Genomic DNA, 27,279 nt, shown 5'->3' on the forward strand with positions numbered 1-27,279 from the left:
TCATTGGTTTCTTAAAATTTGAAACTTTGCAAAACTTTTAGAGAGTTGTTGCTCTCTGCTTTCAAATTCAAAATTACATTGCTGCGTCGAGGGGACATACTTTTGCTTTGGCTTGAAAAAGCAGTGTTTCTTGAGTTGTAGTTATGGTTTTGGCTTTTTTCCCCTTTGAAGAACTACTCGATGCAAATACTCACAAAATGGCATGTTGAATCTTTTATTTACATAAATTTTAGATTTTTCTCACAAAATCTTTGTAAAAAGGATGGATCCATAGATGAAAAACTAGGCTTTAGAGGGCAAACAAATTATCAAATCACTAAAAGTGACCTCATCTGATATAATTTTGAAATTCGTACGCAAACACGTACCGCTGCGCCGAGAGAGGGTGTTGAAACATCGAGTCTTACGATTTTTTGAGTGACTTTTTTTTTCTTTTTTTTTTTTTTAAAATACAATTTCCAAAGAGTTAAAATTTGGGTTGAGACTCAATGATTTAAACTTTACATTTAAAGATTTCAAACTAAATTCGGCAATTCTTTAGTCGAAAACACTCATACTTCCAAAAAAAGTTGATTTTTATATATAAACTTTTCGCCAAATATTGTTGATATGATTTAAGCATTGATAAAAGGGGACATCCTACTCAGAGAAAGAAAGAGGGGGAAATTTGGCTCTAGTGTGATATTTTCCCTCAGGGGAAAATCCTACTCAAGAGTACAGATTCCGGGGGGAAAGCTGGCTATGGGGGAAATCCTACTCTACAACACCAGGCCAGTAGTTCAGACTAAAAGCTCCATTAGCAGCCTAATATAAATGAAAGCAATAAAAATACATGTAAGTTGTTATATTTTTTTTCACAGAATAATGATTTACTGAACATTTCAATATTGACTGCGCACTCAGCTGAAATTTAAGCGTTGCGAACCTAAAGTAAGTAAATAGAACGGCCTCAACAGTGGTATTTAACGAACAGCTAGTAACGGGGCCTCTGTATTCAGGTAGTACGGATTATAAATTAAATAGCAGTAAAATACAAGTAGGGCTTATTTGAACTTTTTTCCCTACCAAGGCTTTCCACGGTTTTCAATTTTTAGCAAAATGGCTCAATTCAATGGAACCTGGGAGGACAGAGAATTAGACGCAAGCTTTGAACCTTTCATGGATGCTATAGGTTAGTGGTATTTTACAGAATTTTGATTTATCCTCAACATCTCCTGTACGTTAATGACTTGTACTTTTTTTTCAATTCTGTACATCTTACAAAGATTATCGGTGTAAAATTCTGTTATAAAAAAAATTGCTTACAAATGTGTTTCAGTTAGCGGACAGTACAGTTGTCTTCAGTTAGTCTAAATGGTATCTTTAATCGCCGTTTATCATTTTCTGCAGCTCGACAAACAGAACGTGTAATGTTATACATAATACATATTTCTTTCATTTGTAATGGTAACTGTCATGTTTACCATATACCCCTACTAGTTTAAATAATTCTTTAGAACAATGACTAAAAAAAGACTACCTGTATTTACAGTGTAACATTGCTAACTAGTTGGTATATGTTGTACTCTAGGCTTGGGAGAGTACAAAGACAAATACAAGGGTGCAACATCAACGGTAACATATGAAATCAACGGCAATAAATGGAAAGTCACATGGCTCTCTTCTATGTATCCCGACACCCCCATGACGTACAACATCGAGGTCGGAAAACCGTTTGACTCAAAGGGTCCGGATGGATCAGATGTAAAGGTAAAGTTATACTTGACGTAAATAAGTTTATAATACTGGCCAATGTACGCTTTAACGAGACGGGAAATGATGAGTATTAGTATTAAGCAAGTAAATAATCTACAATCAAGAAATTAATATTCAAATTCTGATATGTACCTAAAATTACGTCATTTGGATTTTATTTGATAACAGACTATTTGCAATAAATTAGACATCATCCTTTTATAGTCAACTGTTAACGTCATCAGCGACTGTGAAACTAAAGAACACGAGATAACTAATATGGAAGACGGCAAAAACCGAGAATTCATCATCTGTAGAAAGGTTAATGGAGATGTTATGGAGTATGTAAGTATACATTAATTAATCTGGAAAGCCGTTATTTGTTAAAAATTATAAATGGAGTTGCTAATTTAAAAGGGTTTTACAACCGTTACATAGATATTTATCACCAGACCTGAGTTTGAAAAATTCTCCAAAAACGTACCAAAGAGCTTCCATAAATCAATAACAACATGTTCACTTTTCATAATTAAAAAATTCTTTGAAAAAAAAGATATGAATTGTAAACAAGTAGATATCGATAAATTTACTTTCCTATATTCAATTTTACTATAATCATGATTATATATTATGAAAATAATTGTTTTGTTTCTGCTTTTCAGAACATTGAAGCGGTTACTTCTAAAGCAACCATGAAAGGGAAAATGTATAGAAAGAAGTAGTTAAATTAGTGGTCAGCTATCAACTGAACATATAATTCTACAAGAAATAGGCATAATAGAATCACAAATCATGTTTTGTAAATTGAACGATTGGTTCTGTGAATTTGTACTTTAGAAAAGTGTACTTAAGAATAGAAAAGTGTAATCTTATCAATAAAATACCAAAAATATAGTAAAATTGTAAAATATTGGAATTTTATGCTTTATTACTACATTGATTGTTTGCTTTGAGTACGTATGATTCGTAATGTTTATCAATGAACTAAACTGTATAAAGCATGTCCGACAGTCGATCCTATTTCGTTATATTTTCTCTATTTGAAACATTTCCTACTTGTGATACAAATTGGGTCAATTGGTCATAACTCTGTTTAAAAACCCCGTGTCAATAGAGTGTCAATAGACTGCTCTAGATTATAATTGAAGGTAAAAAAGTAGTACACGACGATTTCAAAATAAGCAGTTCATTCGATACCGTATATAAATACACACTATAATAGTTTGCAAGAGGTAGGAGGAAGATTTTATTCAAAAATTTCACCAAGAGGCCCAAAGATCAACAACAGTCAACATATGAACTTGAGTATTAGTATGTCCATGCTCTCTTTGATAAAAGCATATTATATAAACTGTGAGCGCTCAGTGATTTTTCCCTTTCATATAGTTATCAGTCGGACAATGTAATGAACAATGGATATGATGATTCATACATTGCCAATTATAAGTTCCTCATATTAATTTTTACCGGGAGTGGGTGGATGGGTTATAGTTAATTATAAGTAATTATAAGTATATACATACACAGTAATATATGCGGTTATGAATAGAATTCTAGTGGAAAAAAATCTGCCCTTTTTCAAAATTTCAAAATTCTGGTTGAATAGCTCTTGTGTGATTGATTGTTGGTGCTTTAGAAGTCTAGGGCAGAGACAATTATGTATCGTCTGGAAACCAAAGAATTCTGTCAAGGAATAGCATGCACAGTCCCAAATAATTATCTTTATACTGTATGTAGTGTATTAGGTAATTCTTAGGGTCTTTCTTCACCAAGCAAGTGCATGGAGGATAAAAATACCCGCATTATCTATGACGCTTTATTCACGGATAATCTGAACAAAATATGTCTAGGAGTTTATCGAAAATCAATCTCATCGCTCTACATTACAAACATTTACTCAAAACATTTGATAACGAGTTAGTCCAGGATCACACAATACATGAATTGTCATGTCAGCATCTTCACGGCCAGGAACACGTTAAGTTTTTGTACAGTACCGTAGTCAGAGACCTTTAAAGTTAAGCACTAAAATTGGTTCGTTGTCATGACCTCACAGGTGAGATTAAGATGATATCCGTCCGATGTCATAACTTCAGAGAACTAATGATTAGTTTAATTTCATTTTCCAAGTAAGTTAATTGATTACAATCCCTCAAATTACAGTGGGAAACAGAACTGACAATATATTTGTTGGTGCATCAATAACGTCAGATATTAACAGGTTATATTACAGTAGTTTGCGTTGGCGATACAACACCCTGCTTAAAACATATTTTGATTTGTTTAAATTTTCTTTGAAATGAACATATTTTTCTTTTATACAATAAACAATACCCAACATTAGGTACAGGTAATATAATGAGGTATTGTTAGCCCTTGAAATAAAAATCAAAGCAAAGTAAAACTGAACATTTTTGCTATACTAGTAATTCAAATTATGTCCGTTGTCATGACAAGTTACAAAAATTCAGTCCGTTGTCATCGGTCCGTTGTCAGAATTGCACAGTATACAACATTGGTAAACTACTGTTTAATGCATTCTATTTATCAATTACACCTGAAAATAGAGGGAAAAGATGCTGGAAAGGAAAACCGGTCATACATGCATCATTTCGCCGAACGAATACTAATATGTAATTTGTCCGAACAAATTTTTAATTGTCCGAACAAATATCTAATTTGTCCGAATGAATATCTAATTTGTCCGAACAAATATCTTATTCGTCCGAACAAACAAATATTTTTTTTATCTGGCCCTCCAACGGCGCCGTAGGTTTCGAACGTGCTATTAATAGAAGATTTAAAAGCATGTTTCATCGATAACATGGCACTGATTCTTCTATAATTGTTTCTAGGAGACAACCTTAATGATTTAAATTAGATTCAAAGGACCAATCTCATTATAAAACAAAAATAATTGAATATATTAATGGGTGGACGATTTAATGACAAAGGAATTTAAGATTTACTGAGCTTCAAAGTTAGACTTTTAAGGGTGCACACCTTAGCAGCAGCGCATGCAGTGGTTAGAGCATTTCACTCTAGTGTGGAGGAGCAAGAGAATTGATCTTTACGTCACTGGTTCGAATTTCAACGCGGACGTCGAGACTGGTATAAGTCCCGTATCATAATAGTCAGATGTTGGTATGAAATAAAACTTTTTCTGTTCTGTGTCTACAAGTGCCGAGTATAGATCTAAAGCATTCCTCAATAGGCAGTCAGTAGCGTTCAAGGGACATGAAGCAAGCAAGCAGCCAACCAACAGACTTTGGCATCGTGTATATTTGACAATATTTCACTTTATAACTCATAAAATTATCTTTAATTTTTACGAGTAGTAAAATAAAACGCATACTATTCAGTATGTCTATTATGATTTTTTTTTTTGGGGGGGGGGGGGAGGGGTACTGCTGATATTCACACCAAAATACACGTACCTAGTAGAATTGGAATTGAAATTACTTTATTGCATTTTTTAAAATTTCAAATTGTTGAACTTTGAGCTGCTTTCAGCAAACCGAAGAAATGTAAAATTATTACTCTAATCATCATGATATTTGCGTAAATCTGTTATCTCTTCATGCATATAGCATCGCTTTTGAAAGGTGGGGGATCCAGAGGGGATGGGACAGTAACTGGAAATTTACCTGAAATTTCTTTGACAAACTACATAGAGAGAGAAGAAAATCCTATTAAGGGGGTGGCTTAATTTCCAAATTCTTGGATAAGAGAATTGACTGTACTGAAACAAAAAGCGGGGTGAGGGGGTTGTGGCAACCGATCTTTCAAAGAATACTTTCATACTAATTAAATAAACGGTATAAGTTTAAGTTGGGGACCACCCCCTCTCCCGATATTATATGTGCCTTAAGAATAAATAAATCTGATCATTTCCGCACCATTTCATAGACAGACTTACATGTTAAGATAAGTGACACCGCACCTTATCAACTTACATATAAAATGTACTGACAACGGACATTTTGCTTATAAACGCCAAGTTCTCATATAGTATGCGTTCTGCAAAAGGCTGTAATATGTCTAATGAAATGAAAATAGAGCTACTTTTCAAAGTACGAAATTTTAAAAGTGCTTTTTATGTAAATTTTGATGACGAAAAATATATATTTTTTCACCGCACATCCATGCTTTTACACCATGGTATGTAATCGCCAATCAAAACTACTCTGAATATATATAGGATAACAGAGACATGACTTTTTGTCATGAATACTAAATGATGTATCTGTTCCCCAATACTTAAGTGTATTCCTGGAATTGAACAAAGACATGAATTTTTATGCATTCAGTAAAATTCTTGTATGTTTTGAATGACACCGGACGGACATTATCTTAACCTCACCTGTGAAGTCATGACAAAGAAACCAATTTTAGTGCTTAACTTTAAAGGTCTCTGACAACGGTACTGTAAAGGAACTTAAGGTGTTCCTGGCCGTGATCTTTCTAAATCAATAAATTTAATGCTATATCCAATTCAAAATATCAACAACAAGGTGTGTTTGTAAAACATTGATACTCCCGTATTATGGCAGCTCATAGCGAAGGCTAAAGCTTCTCAAATGCAAGTCAAAGCCGAGAGATAAAAAATGTTGTTACCAAAATAAAGGTATTGTAACATGAAATACACCTGTGAAAAATGAAAGCTCTAGCACCAACTGTTCAAAAGTTATGGCTAAGGTTAAAGTTTTTAAAAGGTAGGTCAAACTTCAAGGTCAAGGACAAAAAGTCAACTGTTTGTATCTAAAGGGAAGGTCTTGACACAAGGAATTCATATGTGAAATATATGAGAGCCCTAGCATCAATTGTTCCAGACTTATGGCCAAGGTTAAAAGTTTTCAAATATAGGTCAATCTCCAAGGCCAAGATCAATGGGTCAAAATAAATGATACCAAATGGAAGGTCAATTTAAAACAATGTTTAAAACAAGTTTCATGTAACCAATGTGAAATATGAAAGCCATATTCGTAGCCATTTCTAGTTATGGCCAAGACTAAAATTTTTCAAAAGTATGTCAAACTCAAAGGTGAAGGTGAAAGGGCAAAAATTGTTGGTACCCAAGAGAAGGTCTTGTCACAAGAATACACATGTGAAGTATGATAGCCTAGCATCAAATCGTTCAAAAGGTATGGCTAAGGTTTATGTTCGGTAAAATTTTGCAAAAGGGACAAACTCCAAGGTCAAGAGGTCAAACACATTAGAAACCGAAGAAAAGACTTCAGAAAGAATACTCATATGAAATATAAAAAACCATAGTTTCAACCAATCAAAAGTTATGGACAAGGTTAAAGTTTATGCGAACAATCAGACAAACAGACAGATGGACAGACAGATCAAAAGCTATATGCTCCGAATCTTCGATTACCGGGGCATAAAAAAAATCATGCTTTAATTTCCTATAGAGAGTTCATTCAAAGATTTTATTTGTTACAAAATAAAGCCGGTGAAATTTCAATGTTTTGAATTTCTTAATTCTTGTCTAAAACACCCTCGATTAAATTCAACAGAACTAATTCTTTTAAAAATGTAAATAATATAAACTAAACTGAAAAAAAAAAAACAATTTGAAGCCTTCAAATTTACAACGACCCATACAATCAACAACAAACTATCAAGGAAAACCACAAGAAATTCAATAATAGAAACCAGAAGTAAATCATCATGAGTTTATTGGGTTTCCATAATGCTACAACATTTAACAAACAATAGTGTAGTATACTCCCAGGAAAGAGACCGACAATTTTAACCTCCGCTACTGTCTGCACCATGCATGCTGAGAACAGTACGAGTCAGATCAAGAACGCTATCAGAGACGGGAATGACACGGACGTCCAGATTCATAGATGTTTCCTCCATAGGGCAAGCCGAGGAGGTTAGTAAAACAATTTACTGTTTATGTATACCAAATTCTATACTTTACAAAATGATACTTATTTAATTTAAAAATTCCACTTGATTGAATGGACATTTCACCATGTTATATTTCAGGATTTTTCACAAAGTTCGGAATCAAGATGGATTCGAAAGAAAATAAAGATGCGCGAGTGTGCGAGATTTGTGGCTGCAGATCTGAAAGATGATTAGTAAGAAATTGTTTGTGTATATAATTAAGGTTATAAACAATAGTTTACTCATGTATTCGATGAAAACGACAGACATTAATTGTTCTTTCTTAGACTTGCATAGGAAAAGTATAGCACGCTTGATGCTTCTCTAATGAATTTGAGTAAAATATTCATGGATACATTAGCTATAAAATATTAATATTTCTCCAAATTTTAAGAGTCATTCTCTGTAAGCATCAAAGAATTTAGAAAAAAGTTGGAAATGGTATATCACAGATTTGGCTGATATTTTGCATGTAATTTACATGCAAACACTATGTATAGATCATATTTGGGGTCAACAGAAAAATTTGAGTACCGGTTGCCATGGTTACCAAAACCGCCATTTTTAGCTCATAAATGAGCAACATTCTACTAAAATTGTACCCACTTCATCTTAATTTTTTATTTTCTACACATTTCATACAGGATTGACGGTTACCTATTCTGATGTATTATTTATAGGAATAACTACCGCAATTAGTGAATTGATTCAGTAGTTGATCATGAATGAATGATCTTTCAATGAAAAGTGTCAATTTTTAAAAATTTAACAAATTTTAAAAAATGCAGATTTTGGGCATTTTCTACAAATAATAGCAAAAAAATGCAGGCACTCCATAGCAAATGACCACCATCAGGTAAAAGTTCATTCCATACTCAACAAAATATGAAATTTCTAGAGTGGTAATATTTCTTAAAATAAAATAAAATGAAAACAAAAATGGTTGCCATGGAGAATTTGGATTAATTTGTAGATTCTATATTTGACTGATTTTTTGTACATATCTGCTTTAATTAAATCATTAATGAAAAAATAACTCACTAATTTACCTTTTCAATTCACTTAACATTAAGCAAAATAGAAATCTAAAATTTAAAAAAAAAATACTACGTTGCTATGGCAACCACAAAGTTCAGGAACTATTCAAATAATTATTGATATTAACAATATAAAATAAACATAGCCACATTGCTTATAATATTTCTTCTTCTGAATCAATGAATAAATCAAATTAATCAACTTTATCATTTTACTTCATTTCAATTCATAATTAAAAAAAAACCAGTTGCTATGGCAACCAAATAGTTCAGGAACAATCCCTATTATTATTGATATTATCAATGTACACATCGTTGAATGTTACGTTTCTTCTTCAATAAAATAAATCATGCTAATTAACCTTGTCATTTCATGCAATTGCTTTGGCAACCACATTAAGATAGTTCAGGAACAGTCCCTATTATATTGATATTATCAAAATACAAAACTAGAGACTCAGTGCTTGATCAACTTCTAATCATGTACTTACCCTCACATACACAGACGAACACTTAAATTAATAAAATACAAATATATCAAAATTACTGCAACAGGAGTGGTTTTGCACTATGTTGTTTCAATGGAAACAAACAATAAATGGATGTATAAGCAATAACTGCCAATATAAAATTCAATGGAAATTCCCTTCCCCTTCCTTTTTTTGCAGTAACCCCCCCCCCCCCCTTGAAAGTCAATATTATATGCCTCATATATTGCCATACAAAGTATGCTTGGATGGAGGGCAGAAAGGAGAATGGAACAACAAAAGATGCACATGACAAGTTATATAATTTGTCATGTGCATCTGTGGTTGTTCCATTCTCCTTTTTTGATGGAGGGCAGTAAGGAGAATGGAACAACCAAAATTACTGTAAACCAACTATTATTCGCGTCACCTTTTATTCGCGACTCTTCAGTTTGAAAACAATCCGAGACGAGTATTTTTCGCAACTGAGGAAATGTCCTTTACAAATATATAGCAAGATAAATGGTTTGCGGCAATTAATATTGGGGAGTTAAAATAGGTCGTGAAAATCGCAGATATTTTTCGCACGTGAATAGAAATTGGTTTACAGTATATAATTTGTCATGTTCATCTTTGTTGTTCCATTCTCCTTTCTACCCTCCATCAGTTTACATTTTTGCTCATGTAAAAAGAAACTGTCGAAGATATAATTGTCTACCATCATTCACTGATTAAATTAATTTAGATATTAATCACAATTCAAACATTTCAAGATTTTGTGATGTTGCCCCTCCCTATTCATTGCATTGCTATTACATTTCCTAATGTTGATAATTATACTCATTGACTCTGACATTGACCTTGACCTGATTTTGCATTGACCTTGCTACCTGTACCTTGAATTTCATACAACTTGAAGACAGAACTTCAACCATGCTAATGTTCGACTCTGAAATCATTATTCATGACTTTGACCTAACCTGATCTATTTTGCTACTGGCCAGAGACTACCCTCCCTGCAGGTTTAGTCAGACTTCAATATCACTTGGTACATGAGTAAACTAAATCAGGAATCATTTTATTTATAAGAATAAAATTTTGAGTCAAGGAGCTTATTTTCTCTTTTTTTATTATAATAACAAACTAGTAGTCTTGTTAGAGACATTTGTACATGTATTTTGATTTTAGGCCAAAAAATTATAGTCTTGTTTCCTGCTACCAGCCTGAAAAAAAATAGGGTAGGTAGGAAAGTTATTTTATTTTTTTCCGACGGCTTTTTTTGGATATGAACTAATGCAAGATCAAATTAAACATGTCACAGGTCAATATTGTCTTTTAAAATTAAATTTCATGTCTTTTGATGCAGGAAACAAGACTAATTATTTTTTTTGGCCTTAGTTAAAATTATTAAATTTATGTTAAAGAATACTACATTATCTTGCTGGCATGCCAAGAAACAAGAAACAGAACAACATGAAATTCTGACTTTAATGAAAAATTACTCTCATGAACTAGAGGGTACTCTGTCTACCCAAACATTTTTTAACTTATCATACTCAATAAGATCAACAACAACAAAAACCTGTATTAACATACTTGATAAATCTGACAAAATTATAAATTCATATTTTGCTCAAGTTGACAAATCATGAAATTTCACTGAATAAAGATTTTGTTTATTTGACCACTTAATACCAATATGTATTTACTAAATAATACAACTAAAACAATCCTTCACTTCTAATTAGGCATCGAGTAGCATCCCTATTATGCTTATTGTCAATAATGGTTGCATAATTTCATGAAAAATTTATTTTGTGAATCTTCAATATAAAAAAATCTCTCTTTTCATCTTTCCTGATTCTGCATTTTAGATGATTTCACTTGTGCAATCACATAATGTCATTGCAAATTTTTTCTCGATTTTGATTATTTCTTTGTAAAACCACCATATTAAGCATACATTTCTCAGTTCCAAATAGTATTTAGCAATTTTTGTGCACTGTTTCCTAAAAAAAAAAAAACAACAAATGGATCAATTAGCATTTACATACATAAACACTTTAAAAAAAAGAAGAAAAAAAACAAGAGCCATTAAATGCAAATATTGCATGAGATATGATTAAGTCCCCCAACCCCACCCCCTCATATAAAAATAATATGAAGTGAGATGTCTTCAATCTGTTCTCCCAAAACAAAGTCAGGGGCCACAGTTGCAGCAAACATTGCCAACTGCATGCATCAATTTGATTGCATAAATATATAGCTTCAATCATCCCCCTTTCTTCTCCATATTTTAAACATTTGAAGTTAAAATGAACATTTCAGCCTTTGCATTGCTGAGATACAAAAATTTATATTTAATTCCTTATATCAAATTTTATAAGGATATCTCATTAATTACAGAATTCTATTAAGTGTGAAGTAGTACTGTTTTAATAATGAAAATTTCTTTCTATATTTTAAACTTTCTTACGTAGTTGCAATTATATAATGTAATTAGAGATTATAAAACAAATTTCAAAGTTTTTCTAATTTTATATAATTAGTTCTTAAATGAAATAGCACATGACACTACCCCCACCCTCCAAAAATAATCCAAACAAACAAAATTAAGCCCTGGACACACTGAAACCTACAAAACCTGCAATGTTGTGTTTTGTTTAGCAATGTGATGGTTTTACATGTGTTTACATTCTACCTGGATCAACATGTAAAAACAGTTAATGATTGAATGAATGCAAGACAGTAACTATATACTGTTACTCCCCCCCCCCCCTTTATGCAAACACACATTGAAATGATGTAACTTTAAAACCGATGTAGATTTTATCATATATGCTGTATGGATAACATAATTTTCAACAACAGATATTTACTATTATATGCAGTTTGAAAACTTGACGATTATTAATTAATTTTTTAATAATTGAATTCAAATGTCATTGATGTTCATTGGATACTTTGATGTTTCTTTCTTATAGATATTCATACACTGTTATTAATTAGTTTACTAATAATTCACAAACATGCATGAGTTAAGAGTAAATATTGACAAAGGTAAATAATTTTTAAAGGCTTTAAACAGGGGTGTGCAATTAGCAACGCCCGGGGCTACCATTTTTTGGGGTCGGGCTAGTTGTTCTCTGCATGCAGGTAGCCCCTTGGGCTAGAAAAAATTAAAAATACCAATGTTATAAATGAAAATCACTACCGGTATTTTTACTTATTTTTTGCTATTAAATTCCCAACCAATGAAAAATTTCCAGGCAGAATGCTCCCATTGTTCGTAAATCTCCATAATCTTATCCATTTTACAGCACTTCCTGACTTATTTACTTCCAAAAACGATCGTTTTTTTTCCTAATCCGAATTTCCTCCATCCATGAGTTTATGGCAAATAAAGGCAGATATCTATTATTTACGATCACTCAATCAACTGAAAGATAAGTATTATGTGATTTACGTGTACATAAAATATACTTCCAGTGTATTTAATAATTTAAGACAAAAAAAAAAACGTTTTCACTTCGTTTTAGATGAGCTAGTGCTGGTGCAATATGCACAGAGAAAAGGAAAAAAATAATTTACTTAAATTCATTTTTATTTTCTATCATAATTATTAATTTATACATGATTCAATTTTACTAGTGAGAATAAAACTTTTATTTTAAAAAGAATTACCTTAAACTCCTGACTTATTCAACAATAATTTATTTTTTCGTAGTTGTTACTTTTACCACCTACATTTGGGCTAGTAACTTTTTACTTGGGGCTAGTAACTTTATTGCTGTCACTAGTCCGTGGGCTAGTACTTGATTTTTTTTAATTGCACACCCCTGGTTTTTGTACTTTGATACTTGCCTAGTGATCTTATTACTGCCAGGTATCTTTCAAGGTCTTATCACCAAACGCAACATAATTGTAGCTCTGGAATCTATGTAACTGCTGTTGCTTTCTTATAAATATTTTGTTTCCAATGCTTCTATTGTTCATGCAGAGCATCGGTACGTATCACACTTGGAATTTCAATAAGGTGAAATCCATTTTCAGGCTTTTCACGACCAAACACATATATTTCTCAGGCACAGCAAGGCTTGACCAAACATTTAAATTCCAGTAATACGAATTATTACATTCTCAACAGTGAAATACTGTGATTTATTTATTAAATAAAAGTGATATTCTCTCACAGTGTGAAAGGATACCAAAAATGATATTCTCTCACAGTGTGAAAGGATATCAAAGTAAGTAAAAAATAATTTCTGGCCTTTCATAAGATAGAGATAGTAACTAAGCATCTTGATAGAGCTAAAACTGCAAATTTCTTCCTAAATATGTTGCTAAAATCCATGCTATGTAATGTTTTCAATCTGACACACAACTTCTAAGCTATGACGTCTCAACCGCTCAACTATGACGTCAAGCCTATGACACTGTGTTAAGAAAAGACCGAGGCAAAGGGAAAATCAAAGAAAATGTAATAAACAGAAAATTCAATGTTTTGTAGATGAATATGAAATTTATTTCACTCGTGAAACAGGATTTTTTGATATTTTCACTCGTGCTTCGCACTCGTGAAAATATAAAAAAAATCCTGTCCCACTCGTGAAATAAATTCCATATTCATCTACAAAACATTGTATATCCTCTATATACTATACAAAGTAGGTTTAAAATGACTGAAAATATCCAAAACAGTGAGAATTAACTCCTCTGAATCATGTTCTGCTCTCTACTTTCACTTTCTTGAAATTTGGCTGAAGATTTCCGAAAAGGGAAACAACGGCTAGTTGTATTCGGCGCGTCGGCACGCCAAAATCTGTTGCGCGAGCGCGCCGACGCGCCGAATACAATGAGGCTAATTGTATTCGGCGCGTCGGCGCGCCAGCGCGTCCATCTCATCCCAATATCACAAAAGTATTTTCTCCCTACATTAAAACACTCAAATGAGATCGATTTTCTTAATAATTTAAGCATTATCGCTTATATTCAAGTAGACAGCCTGAGCCCGATTGTAATTTTTTGTTGGGTGGATCCAGAAATTTTTCCTTAGGAGGTGTTGGCTCAAATCGCAAGGGAAAGAGGTCCGAGGCATAGCTTTAGTAATTTTACTATGTCAGTTTAAATAAATTTGAATTTTCCAGGGATCCGGATCCCCTTTGATCCTTGCATGCCTCACCACAATTTGTGCTAGAGTAATCCGAAATAAACCCCAATTTTTTTTAGGTGGCCTACTTTCGATTTATCTCTCTCTCTCTCTATATATATATAAATATATCTTTATGTATAACAAAAATTTACTGGTATTACGTAATGACCCTAGACTCTAGAGTTTAATCCCCTTTTTAAAGACTTGATTATCATGGCAATAAGCTGCCACGCATTGGTATCAGTGTTTGACAAAGATTCCTTGTTACGTATTAAAATAATACTACTACTAAAAATTAACTTGTCTTTATTTCAGGAGGGGGAGTAACTTTAGTCACAGAAATGGCTGGCCTGTAAACCTAAACAGATCATTTGCACTATAGATCATGTGCCAGTATACATAAAGTCCTGCCTCCCCATATTGTAGTCTTCTCAACCACTTATCTCATTAAAAATCCAATCATATAAAGTACATGTACAATGGCTCCATCAACATTCCTTAAACATTAATTTTTGTGGTTTTGTGTTTTGCACAGTGAAAATTAAAATAGAATTTGATGGTCATTAGAGTAAGAAGCATATCAAAAAGTTTTATGATGACCTGTGTTCACGAAATACTGAGTCATTCACTGATTGAACAAAAAATTGATGCCAATGAAAATTGATAAAACCAGTGTATTTACTGTATTAATTAGTGGCCATAAATAAAAGAAACCACAGGCAGTTAAATAATGATGTTGAAGCTTCAAAAACATAATTCCATCTATATGAAACTTTTTCTTTCTAGCCGGGCTCATTGCTCGTATAGCAATAGCCGGCTTATGTTACGGTGTTCAACCGGAAATGCTGCTTCCTCACCGCCAAATTAAATACGAGTAAGAATATAGAACGTATGCTCAACCATCTTTGAAGCAATACAAACACTTAATTAAACAAATTTAAGTTAACTAAGAAATTCTCAACAAAAAAAAAAAAAAAAAAAAAAAAAAAAAAAAAATTAATGGTAATACTCTTTCTACTCTTTTCTTCAATAAATTATTTGTCTAAAAAATGCGAAAGGTAATTTCATCAAGTCTGCCAGCTTCACGTACATTCTGTAAATAAAGGTTCTGTTACCAGGCTAACAGTAATGCGGGGAACACGTGACCCGATGCACACCTTTATGCAAAACTCCCCGCTGAGGACCCGTCTGTGTATAAACGTTTGACCTTGCTGCATCAATGTTTATTTACTTCTGTAAGTGGTGTTAGACCCCGAAACGATACATGTGATAAATTGTTTGCGCTGTTAAATTCAAACTGCATTTTATTTAATTTTTTTAAACATTTTTCATTCATACTATATGCCATAAATATATTTTTGTGTTACATATTCTTCCAGTGTCTTGTTGTTATTCATCTGTAATTACAATGTATGTTTCATGTAAAACGGACTTGTTCACTTCTCTGTAAATGGTCCCGGCTCTCTGTACTTCTCAGTACTTTGATTATTTATGATATCGCGCCCGATGCTAACAGAATTGTATAAGCGATAATTTATTTAATAAACAAAATCTGTTGCGCGAGCGCGCCGACGCGCCGAATACTTTCAGAGATTTTTACAAACATTACAATTGATTTATTTTCTTAAATCAAATATTACCACTCCAATTTTTTGATATGTTCATAATAATTGTTTAGGGTAAAATTAGGAGCATTAAAATATTCCACCAGTGCCTGCGTTTTTTAGGTACACTGTTATGTTTTCCCCACCTTTCTAATAGCATTTTTTGACATTACTTTGCATTTCTTGGCAGGTCCAAAACTTTTTTTTGCAGTTTTCTTGTTTAGAAAATACAATTCACAAATAATTTTAAAGATGAAAATTAATAATAGTCATTTAAATTCATCAAATAAATATTAATGGGGTGAAATGACCTTTGTTGTTATTTCCCACATATGTGCAAAAATAGGTGACCCGTTACCATGGAAACAATGCCAATTGATCATTTGCAATACTATTTTTTTTAAATGGGCTTATAGTGTAATTATGTCACCAAGATTAAACAAAATCGGTGAGAGTCTATTTCCAGCCCATTTTGATGCTTACAGAGAATGACTCTTAAGAGAAGAGTTGTAAGGTATACACTGTTTGCATATTTACAGGACAAGTAGAGTTGATTAACTACTGATTATTTAATTACTGATTGAATTGATTATAACCATTCTCCAAGATAAATTAAAGGCCGGGCTTTTTGACATTCATCTTTTTCAGTAAAAATGGAACTCGTAAATTTAAATACCTTGTAAATGGTCATATGCAATTTTTTTTTGTTAAGAAACATTCTGATTCTACACACAAGTACTCCAAAAATGATGTTAATTTAAATAGTTTTTTTATTGACGATATCGATGTATAGTTTTTGGAGATCAAGTTTTCCAACAATCTCTTGGAATATTCCCGTTCCAACTAATTGTGCACCGTTATTAGCATACCAGTTTTTGTATTCATAAGAAGCAGAAAGTCTTTTGCTGTGGCTTTAAGTTCGGCATTTAGATATATCGAAGACGTTTTATCAATTGACTGTATTTATTTTCATGCCTACGTTGATACCATATAATTATCCCTTTGAACACGAAGTAAAAGGCATTACAGTCTGTTACATCTGCTTTATATTTAGATATTTTACTAGGAAAAGACATTAATGGCAAACTAACAACTAAATTTCATGATAAGCGTGATGACTTTAACTTTTCTATCGTCAACTATCCTTATTTATGCAGCAATATATTATAGTTTTTTGGCTGTATTGATTTATAAATTGGACAGATTATTAAAAATTTCTTTTGCTCCCCTATTTCAGATTTTAGATTATTTTTTTTTCAGCAAGCCAATTACTAGTATTCCAGACAGCTTATTATAATTAATGTTTATTAACTTGCTTTTTCAGAATATCCCCCTACCTCTTCCTAAAATTACCTTGCCTTTGTCATTTATGTTAATGGAATATAATTTTACTGATCCTGAGAATCTTACCAAATCTTGTATTGCTAAAATGCGTTTGTTTCTTTAGCAAAATTGGAAAAGAAACCCTTTGTTTCTGTGGACTACCATTTTATAGACACTGCAGGACTACCGCCATTGCCAATTCGCTACCATCGGCGGTCACATGGTCATGGAAAAGAGACACAAAAGTTCTACCGACAGATGCTTTTGGAGAATTAGAATTTGTGGGTTACGAAGACATTCAAAGAAAGGTAGGCTTTACTTAAAGTAAAAAATAGTGAGTGACATGTTTTTAAATATATATTTCTATATATTTTCGAAGATAGCACATTGATTGAATTCTTAAGATCTAGAACTTTGGAACAAAGAATTAAGAATTTTGACAGAGGCCTCCACAAGTTCAGGCATAAAGAAAAAAAATACTTCACTAAAATGAAATTTTGGCTTCGCCTCTCCGGCAGTCGGATATCTAGAATTTTTCCCTATGCCTTAAAGTGTGTTAAAACCTTACCTGCAGATCTGTAGCTCGCTGGTCTGAAAAAACTTGGGATGGACGACCAGAGAGCTTAAGTGCCACCCATTGAAAAAAGTGTATATTTATGGCACTCTGTCTCGATTTATTTCTACGTAATTTTTAAACTACAATCCCAAAATATTACTAATCGTATGTTCATAACATATTCTTTCACCATTTCCACATAAAAAATTCCTGTAACTGTTGTTAATAGCCCCCCCCCCCCCCCAAAAGTTCGCCTATTAATATTGCCATTTTGGGTGGCAAGACAATTCGGCCCAACGCGCTTCTTAAAGATGTCAACTACAAAAGTAGTTAATAGAGGACTTAGGATTTTTTTGAAATCAAACTTTTGTGCAGTTGAGGTAAGAATTTGGAGAAATCAATCCAGAACAGAGAGTAACTCTTTGTGTGCAATAAATATACAGTTTTTTTCCTGTGTGTGGCACTGTAGCTCTCTGATCTGTCAATATACTAGTTTACCCTTCTGTAGCTAATAAAATCTCAAGAATATCCAACAACTTACTAACATCAATGATTATAGCAATTATAATTTTCAAATGTATTGAGGTTTGACATTAAGATTACAAATTGAAGCTTCGATGCTTTCGCGTTTATACCGTGTATTTTTATGTAAAACTTTGACCCCTTAAGACATTACCACTCTAGACACTGGCTCATGTTTAAAAAAAACTTGAATGTTTACTGCATAAGGATGTTTGTCTATTCTAATATATAACTAACTGTAGAAGATTTTTGAAGACTTTTTCCCGTTTTCTTAAAATGGATTCTTTTGTCGCTTGATGATGAAATCGAATCTTCACTGTATAGCACAGGAGGAAATTTTGAAAGATTTCCCTTACATGTTCCTATATAACTATTTGACCCCTCTCTGTACCCCATCCCGAGGTCTGGGGGTTATAATTTGCATAAACTGGAATCCTCACTCTTTGACGTGACTGTGCATGCATATTAATTTAACAAATTATACGGTCTCTGTTCTTGAGGAGAAAAAATTAAACATTTAACCAGATATCTGTATGTCTTTATACTCTGACCTTCCTTTTTGCCACAACCTTGACTCTAACTTCCATGATTTGGAGAAATCTGAACCGTCTATACTATCTTGAAATGTCTGTATATTAATAAGACCAATTGTTGAGACAATCACAATCACACGGAAATTTTCTTCTATCATTTATTTTGTCGATTAAAGTCAAATAACAGATCCACAAGTGTTTTCAATCTCAATACTACATTGGCTAAGATTTTCAGAATATTTTCTGAAATAATACTCAAACAATGTATTTTATTTACTAGAAAAGAAACATCTAGAAATAGAAACTTCTGTAAAATTCTAGGACATCACGTTCTGACATATTCTAGATAAATCTTGAAAATTCATCCAGGTAATATACCGAACATTTTCGATAATATATAAATCAAATAATTAAATTTTTCTAGAAAAATCTTTAAGATTGCAACTGTTTGCAACAACTGTAAACCTTATGTTCTTGAGAAGAAGATTTTAAAGATATTCTCCTTTCTATTCAAATTGATATAAAGCTCTAACCCCCTAATATGGCCCAACCCTAACCCATGGGCTAGAGTTGGGCCAAATATAGTCTAACATTTGAACACTTTTAATTTGAATATAATACTTTATATAAGGAAGAATTTATTTACTGTAGATCACCAAATATTCGCGACACCTTATTTTTGCGAGATAGTTATTTGGTATTTATAAGCGAGACAAATATTTCACGAATTCTGGGTAAAGTTGTATATAACCTTTACTAACAAAAATATACGCGAGAATGAAATTTTTGCGAGCAGACTGTCTCGCGTAATTACGCAAAAATTAAGTTCTTGCGAATTAAAAGTGATTTTCAGTAAGTTTTGCCTTTTTTTCCATTGGTTCTTGAGACGTCTTTTGAATGATTCCATCGCATTTTCATCAATTATTGATCATTTCCCCTTGGAAAGAGGCGTATCCTTTGATGAAAAGAAATAACCCCCTAACCAAGTTACGCGTCGTTAATTTGTTTGAAATTAGCCCAACGATAATAAAGAAGTCGAAAATCTGAATAGTAATCTGACGGATTCTGATCAGAAAATCTAGCGTGAATCTGTGGCTGAAGTAAGCTTAAAGAAACTGTTGTTTTTTTTTTTATTTTTAAACAGTATATTCGAATCGACACCGAGACAAACATGAGAGATGTTCTTCATCTACTGCTTAATGTTTGGGACATGAAGAAACCTAACCTTCTCATTTCTGTCACCGGAGGAACAGAAAACTTCCGAATGAAATCAAAGCTGAAGGACATTTTTCGTAGAGGAATGATCAAAGCTTCGACAAGTACAGGTAGAAGTTTACAAAGTTTAATAGCAACAAAGATCTTATGCTTTATTCTTACCGTTTAATGCAACAAATAGTAAACAGGAAACAAAGTATGAATTCCTAGATCAAGTTTGGATCTAAGTATGCAATACTCCTAAACTCAGCAGTAATGAACGACCAACATCAAAAGATTGCAAGTGCATGTATATCTAAAACATAGTTATTAACTTTAAAATTACTTAGTTTACTTTGAAAAAAAAGTTCTTAAAAGCGAAAAAAATTATTCAAATTATAAGGTGCTTGGATTATTACTGGCGGAATCAATGCTGGTGTAATGCGGTACGTGGGTGAGGCGATGAGGGACTACTGGCTTACTGCCGCCTCTACAGTCCCGGTGGTAGCCCTTGGGATTACAACATGGGGGTGTGTGAAAAATCGGGAAGACCTCCAGGACACATTCGTGAGTCAGAATTGAAAGATTTATTTTAAAAGTATGCGTAATTAGAATCTATTGCATCTACCCCCAAAAATATAACATAGCACCGAATATGACCTAAAGGAAGCAAAGGGATTTTTCAGAAACCTATAGTATTCACAAAACTCATCCAGCGGTAGACATTCCTGCAGTTATCGATTGTATTGAGAGAGAGAGAGAGAGAGAGAGAGAGAGAGAGAGAGAGCAAAAAAGAAACTTGATGTTGACATAAGACAGTAATACCCAAATGTAGGTGTTTGCCTTTAAATGTACTCACCTCCATATATGGGTAACAAAGGAAATTATAATCCAGACTTATTCCAAAATATGATTAAGTTACGGTGAAAAATGTAAGACGACCTCAGTGAACCAGAATTTATTTAAAAAAAACAACATCATTTTTGAACACCATTTGGTCCCCAAGGTAAGAAAAATCAAAATTTTAAAATGAGATGAGTTCAGGGAACCAGGTTTTTGTAGAAAAATGTTATTTGTAACCCTTTATTGTCTCCAGGGTAAAAATAGAAATTCCGAAACCTTATTGCACCTGTATACACTCTGAATCATTTCAAAAATCTGAATGGGCTGCTGCGAAAAATGTAAGAGGGGCTCAGGGAACTAGGTTTTTGTAGAAAAATCTATTTTTGGACCCCAGGCTTAAACTGAAAATTTCAAAATCTTTCTGCTCATGTTCAAGGAACCAACATTCAAATTCCAAATTATGAGTTGGCCACCTCTTAAAATGAAAAAGTAGTTTGAAGAAGATAGAGTGACAGACATGCGGATGGACAAGTATAAAATCAATACAACCGAACTTTCTTTAGAAAGTGCAGGTATAATAAACGATTGTAAGCATTTGGAGGATAAAATCAATATACCCGAACATATTTTAGTAAGTGCAGGTATAATAAACAATTATGAGAATTTGGAAACAATAAGCAGGATCATTTGGAATACAAAAACTGTCAATAACCTATACGCCTAGAAGCCGAGAACTGAGTAAAAGTGTTTTTACTGGTATACTTTGTCTATGTTACGTAAGTCATGTGGTACTTTGAACATTCAGTTTCTCATAACAGAACAACAGATATATATGGACATTGTTTTCCCTTCTGCTTTAAAAGGTGTTCTTCTCTTTATCTGTTAGGGGTCGGGTTTGTGGCCTGCAACATACACAATGACTCCAACAACTGACAGAAATGAAAAGTGCCTGGATCCAAATCATACCCACTTCTTACTGGTGGACAACGGAACTAATAATCAACCCGGGGTGGAAATCAAATTCCGAGCAGCGCTAGAGAGAGCTATAGCTAACATAAAAACTGGAAATTCCCAAGGTAATACGATCATAGTGCATATCTTTTTTCTTTGATTGGTAACAATTTTTCCTATTTTACGTACTTAAGCCCACCTCATACGATTATTTAAATAAACGTGTGAATATAAACAAAAAATTGTCTTTATTTTTTGTTAATGCGGGATGAATGGTTGCAACTATGCAGAAAAAAATACGTAACCCTTTTCCCGCAATAGTTGCAATCGTTAATTCTCACAGACAAAGAAAACATTTTGTTAAATTTGCCCCACCAGATGATGTGTTCGTTCCCATGATCCTACTACTTATTGAGGGTGGACTAGATTCTCTGGAAAGTGTTCGGGAATCCATCAGAAACGGAATCCCAGTAGTAATCGTAAAGGTAAGAGTTATTTTTTTTCTTTTGATATAAGATTTTCTTTTGATAATGAAAGACTGATTTTTATGTACAACACAAAGAAGGCCATTATTTCGTTAACTTTCGAACATTTATTTTTATGTTTTATGATAAATGATTTTTAAGACTTTACCTGCGGAACAAATTTTTTTTATGTGTTATAAATGAAAGACTTTACCTACGGAAAAAGTAAAAAGGGGGAAGATACCGAACAGTGATCGATCTCAAAAAGTTTCCAAACAATATAAATCTGTGAGCAGGGCACAAAACACGGACCCCCGGAAATTCCAGAGATGGTATCAGGTGCTAAGGAGGAGTAAGCATTCCCTGTCATCCCCTGTTGGCCGGTTACACCCGCCGTGAGCCCTAGATATTGCTCAGGTAGACGGAACAATCCATAGTCAAATTAAGTATAAAAACAAAGGCGCCTAACATTTGGTTTGAAACACGTCAGCCAAATAAGACCCAATGATTGGTTATATTTGTTAACAAAGTCATTATAACGACCATAGAATTTACGAAATGCTGACTTTTAACAAGGTTGTTGAAATTCTAACATCAACTTATCTGTCAGTAGCCTGCCTTGGTTTAAAAACTGATCGTACTCAGAGCATGCTCTCTAGTATTTAACAAGTTGGGATACGTAGACACCATAAGCAGGTGATAACGGAATATTACTATATAAATAAGAGAAGTTGATGAAGGAAAAGCTGAAGTCATCTCGTTTGTCATACAATTCAGTTGTGAATTGGCCCTTAACGTCTATAATCAGGAAAACATCCAAATATGAAACAGATGTGGCAGACTTTATGGTGTTATTTATTTCAAGTTCACTGGGATATACTGTGGTTTCATCATTATTCGCGGAACACCAATTTTCGTGGACTTCGTTGTTGAGCCGATCCACGAAATCAAATGTTCATCGAAGTTTGGTGCCTCCATTTTGATTAATGATACACTTTTAAAAAGCCCATTCCGACTTTCGTTAATATATATTTAATCCCCCTTTTCCCACCACATTGACTTTATAGACGTATTTTATCATTTTAAGAATATTAAAAAAAGAGGAAGAAATACTTTTACATATTGTGTAAAAATGTTTTAATATTCTGCACGGAGAGAAACAAACAACACGTAGATCTGTCAACGCAGCGCATATATACCAGTCAGTGGTATTACCCCCAAAGGATGATAATCAGGCGTAAATGTGTTAAATTTGTTTTCTCAAACAATATATCGGCCCAACCCCCATTATCACCTGCACAATGAAAACAACAAATTATCGTTAAATAAAAATTCCGATAGAAATAATTAATTACTCTCTGTTCAAAACAGCTAAATTCATAAAAATTATCAACACAATTTAATGCTTATTTGACTTTTTTCTGTTTGTTTAGAGACATATTTTTGTTAAACATGAGATAACGGGTATTTACATGTATGTTGCGAAAGTCCTGCCATTTTGAAGCCAATCACGGCTTAATTATTTGTCATCCATTTTGCATGTTTAAGCGAAAAGTCGTATCCAGCGAGCGTGGATGTGTTTGTTCGGAGGTCTACAAACAAGGGAGTCTGGATGTCTCTGTCAAGTCCAGAAACACGCCGTGCACGTTAAATTAGTATCTAACACCATTTTGTAAATTGTCTATGGTATGAAAAGGCCTAGTTTTTAATTTATCTCGAGGAATAGTTGTGTAGAGCATAGAAAAGTCATATATTTATGTTTGCTTTAGAAAATCCATGTTTATTTCTTTATATCCACAAATGATGCTCTAAAGTTAAATAAAATGTTATAATGACAGTGGTCTGGGGGACTTGCCGATATTTTGGCTGATATTTTCGAGAGTGCGAAGGTAGAATGCATAACGATAAAAAGCAACGGCAGCAATAGAACAAGGTAATCCATAATTAATCACGTCTAAAGATATTAAGTTATTGTAATTACGTAGGCATTGTAATCTTTTGAAACGAATATTTAATGGTTGTATGTATATTTTATTCGATAGCAAATTGAATTGATTAACACTTGCAATTTTTTCTCACATTATATAACTTATGAATATTTTTTCTTCGCAAATTATGATTAAATAAATTTTGCTGATAAAAATAATTATGATGATAAATTTGATAAGTAGCTCATTTTTTTTTTAAAGAAATTATTTTAGCAGAAAGAAATTTTAATTAATGTTTATTATTAGGTCGCGCTCAGTGACAGACAATTCTATTCCGAACAAGCTTAGGAAGACCATTGGCGAAACACTGGGACAAGACAAAATTGAGGAGTACTATACAATTCTGTGTGAGTGCGTTGTGCAGCGGGAACTTGTCACCGTTTTCGACTACCACAGCACACTTGGAATAGATGTGGCAATTCTGAAAAGTCTGTTGAAAGGTGTGTAACACTAAAAATATTTAAAGGATGACTGTACTTAAGAACATGCGAAATCTGCGACAAAATAAACTTTCAAAACAAGCATTTTTCTTTTAATTGCAGTAATGGTCAACATCCAATCTACATTTTTATGTAATTACATTGAACAAAAGTGTGTATTTACGAAGTAAGAGTCTGTTTTCAAAGGCAGAGGTCATTATTATTTCTTGAATCTTCGTACGATAATGAAGACGCCCACTTTTTTTTTTACTGACTTCATACATAGTCAGAGCATGTTTGTCTATTATTCTATGTTTATTTGAGTAAATAATGATGTGTCAAAAGGAGATTAATAGACAAACATGCGCTCATGGTTAAAAAGAGAACAAACTGCTGCTCCTACATTCGTTTTCCCTTTTCTAACCAAGGGTTGTGAAATGTTGAATATTATCATTCACCACGTGATTTCTTACCTTAGGTAACTTTGTGAATACTAAATTCCGTCACGTGACTTGTAACGTAGTATGTTTTGTGCTAACTATGACATTTTGTTCGAACACGTTAAATCGTCAGGTATTGATTTAAAATCTTGTTTAATTACATGGAAGTGCTCATATATTGTTAATTTCGTTTTGAAACCTTTATTAGTACTGTACTTGTGCCACATACACTGTAGAATTGAGAGGGAGATGGGGAAATATGATCACTTTTTATTTCACACATGTCATTGTTATTTATCTAGTCTAATTTTATACCGATTTTTACAATGTTAACTCCACTTCTCATGCATACCTTATGTTCAATCAAGGGTGGGTAAGTGTAAATTCTCTCTATTTTGAATTCAGTAGGGACAGAAAACATAAAATAATTTTATTGTATCACAGTCTAGAATTATTTTAACATTTAAATTTTGTTCCAGATTGACAGGATTCTTTCATAAATAAATTAATATACAAAGGTGAAATAAGGTTAAGATATAAAAGCAACAGAAGCAACCGAAAAAGACCCAAAACCTGGCGTTCAGTGCAGTCATCCTTTATTGAATAAATCCAGCACCAAAATAATACTAGTAATATAATATGTCGAAATTGACAATTTTTGTTAAGTCAATTGAAAGCTTACGACCGATAAAGACCCCAAAACCTTGCGTTAAGTGTAGTCATCCTGTACTGAAAAAAATCCAGCACCAAAAAGCAATACTAGTATTATACTATGTCGAAATTGATATGTATGTTAAGTCAATTGAAAGCTTAGGAATTCTGATTTGAGGATAAAAAAGGAAAATACTGTATAGAAATGGAAAAGTCTTTAAATTTATTATTTTTGTGGTCTAAATTATACCGATGAAAAAAGTTTCAGATAAGCAGACACAGCATTACCTTGAAGCATGTGTCAATTAAGGTGACAAATAAAAAAAAAATACTTAAGGGAGAAAGAACTGTTATAAAGGGTTGTCAGTCCCCTTGCACTCAATGCAGTTTCTTTTTTATTTCAGCAAACAAGGACCAAGTGTTCGATCAGCTCAAACTGGCTTTGGCATGGAACAGAATTGACATCGCAAAGAGTGAAATATTCACGGAGGATAAAATCTGGCCTGTAAAGTTTATTTCCAATTCTTTTATGGATTGAAACTTACAAAGAGACCCCCCCCCCCCCCAAAAAAAAAAACCCACAATATTTTGAACTTTTGATGAACCTCACTCAATCCGCTATCTCAACTTTTTATAGGAATAGATTTAGGGTATTTTTGGGATTGAAAATTTCTAATTATTGTTTTTATTCATTCCTAAGTGTATCTTCATTTAACTTCGAATATACAGAGAAAGAGAATTTAAAACATATGCAAATTGTGTTGAGGCGTGGTAAAGTGTAACGGAGGGATGCTCAGACACCAGGGAATCTAACAATCTAATTTTTGTTTTCATAAACGTAATAATTAGCGAAGTATAAGCTTCAATTATTAGGAAAAACTGAAAATTACTAGATTAAGTAGAAAACACCCTTGAGGTTCACACTGATCAAAATTTAAATTCTTAACGAACTTTCAATGTATTATACGAGGGGTGATCAAAAAGTTCGCGGACTTGTTGAAACTTTCATAAAAAGATTCAAATTGATTTAAGTGCTCATTCTTTTTAAATTAGGCCCCTCCGGTTTTGATGCACATCTGCCACCCCTCAGCTCATGTGAGAAACAAGTGAGACATGTGGTCACGTGACGTTCTCACAGCAGCCCAAAGATTTTCCCGGGTCACATATTTCTTTCCAAGATATTTTTAATAACATGACTAGCTCAGATATCACAAATTGCCAAATATTGACAATAAGATGGGTGGATTAGGACTTCTTTTGGCAGTGTTAGAATGGTGTCCATCACAGCCCGGCTCTTCTATCTTAGGTGCGGTGAGAATTCAATGGATCAAGTATGAACGCTTTCTCTTCATCATATTTAATCTGTCACTGAAATTTTTGGGTATTAAGAATTATTTCGTAGTTTAGGTTTTCACTATTTCCCTAACTTTGATTTGGCGATCTTTTCATTATATAAATTTCTCAACTAAGGACATATCTCTTTCTGTACTCGAT

At 33.0% G+C, this 27,279-nt stretch overlaps 3 protein-coding genes across 3 annotated transcripts in view; 2 read left to right on the forward strand and 1 right to left on the reverse strand.

Annotated features, from left to right (window-relative positions):
- Nucleotides 1-27,279, reverse strand: part of LOC133190024 (TPR and ankyrin repeat-containing protein 1-like) — a 490,694-nt gene that overhangs the window by 121,226 nt on the left and 342,189 nt on the right. The window lies entirely within an intron of this gene.
- Nucleotides 994-2,749, forward strand: LOC133190138 (uncharacterized). Its single transcript, XM_061325606.1, has 4 exons — nt 994-1,171; nt 1,571-1,749; nt 1,960-2,079; nt 2,397-2,749. Exons 1-4 carry the CDS (start codon nt 1,099-1,101, stop codon nt 2,454-2,456), a joined length of 432 nt encoding a protein of 143 aa, XP_061181590.1. The 5' UTR covers nt 994-1,098; the 3' UTR covers nt 2,457-2,749.
- The window catches only part of LOC133190020 (transient receptor potential cation channel subfamily M member 2-like), a 39,695-nt gene continuing 19,986 nt past the window's right edge, over nt 7,571-27,279 (forward strand). Inside the window, exons 1-10 of the mRNA XM_061325496.1 lie at nt 7,571-7,624; nt 7,741-7,835; nt 17,349-17,532; nt 19,980-20,160; nt 20,433-20,596; nt 21,759-21,948; nt 22,202-22,308; nt 24,126-24,220; nt 24,522-24,715; nt 26,190-26,290. Of these exons, the coding sequence (XP_061181480.1) occupies nt 7,571-7,624; nt 7,741-7,835; nt 17,349-17,532; nt 19,980-20,160; nt 20,433-20,596; nt 21,759-21,948; nt 22,202-22,308; nt 24,126-24,220; nt 24,522-24,715; nt 26,190-26,290 (1,365 nt within the window). The remainder of the gene's footprint in view (nt 7,625-7,740; nt 7,836-17,348; nt 17,533-19,979; nt 20,161-20,432; nt 20,597-21,758; nt 21,949-22,201; nt 22,309-24,125; nt 24,221-24,521; nt 24,716-26,189; nt 26,291-27,279) is intronic.

The sequence above is a fragment of the Saccostrea echinata genome, unplaced genomic scaffold, assembly GCF_033153115.1.
Source record: "Saccostrea echinata isolate AGI-Se365-2 ecotype Australia unplaced genomic scaffold, CSIRO_AGI_Sech_v1 ptg000020l, whole genome shotgun sequence".
NCBI classification, from domain to species: Eukaryota; Metazoa; Mollusca; class Bivalvia; order Ostreida; family Ostreidae; genus Saccostrea; species Saccostrea echinata.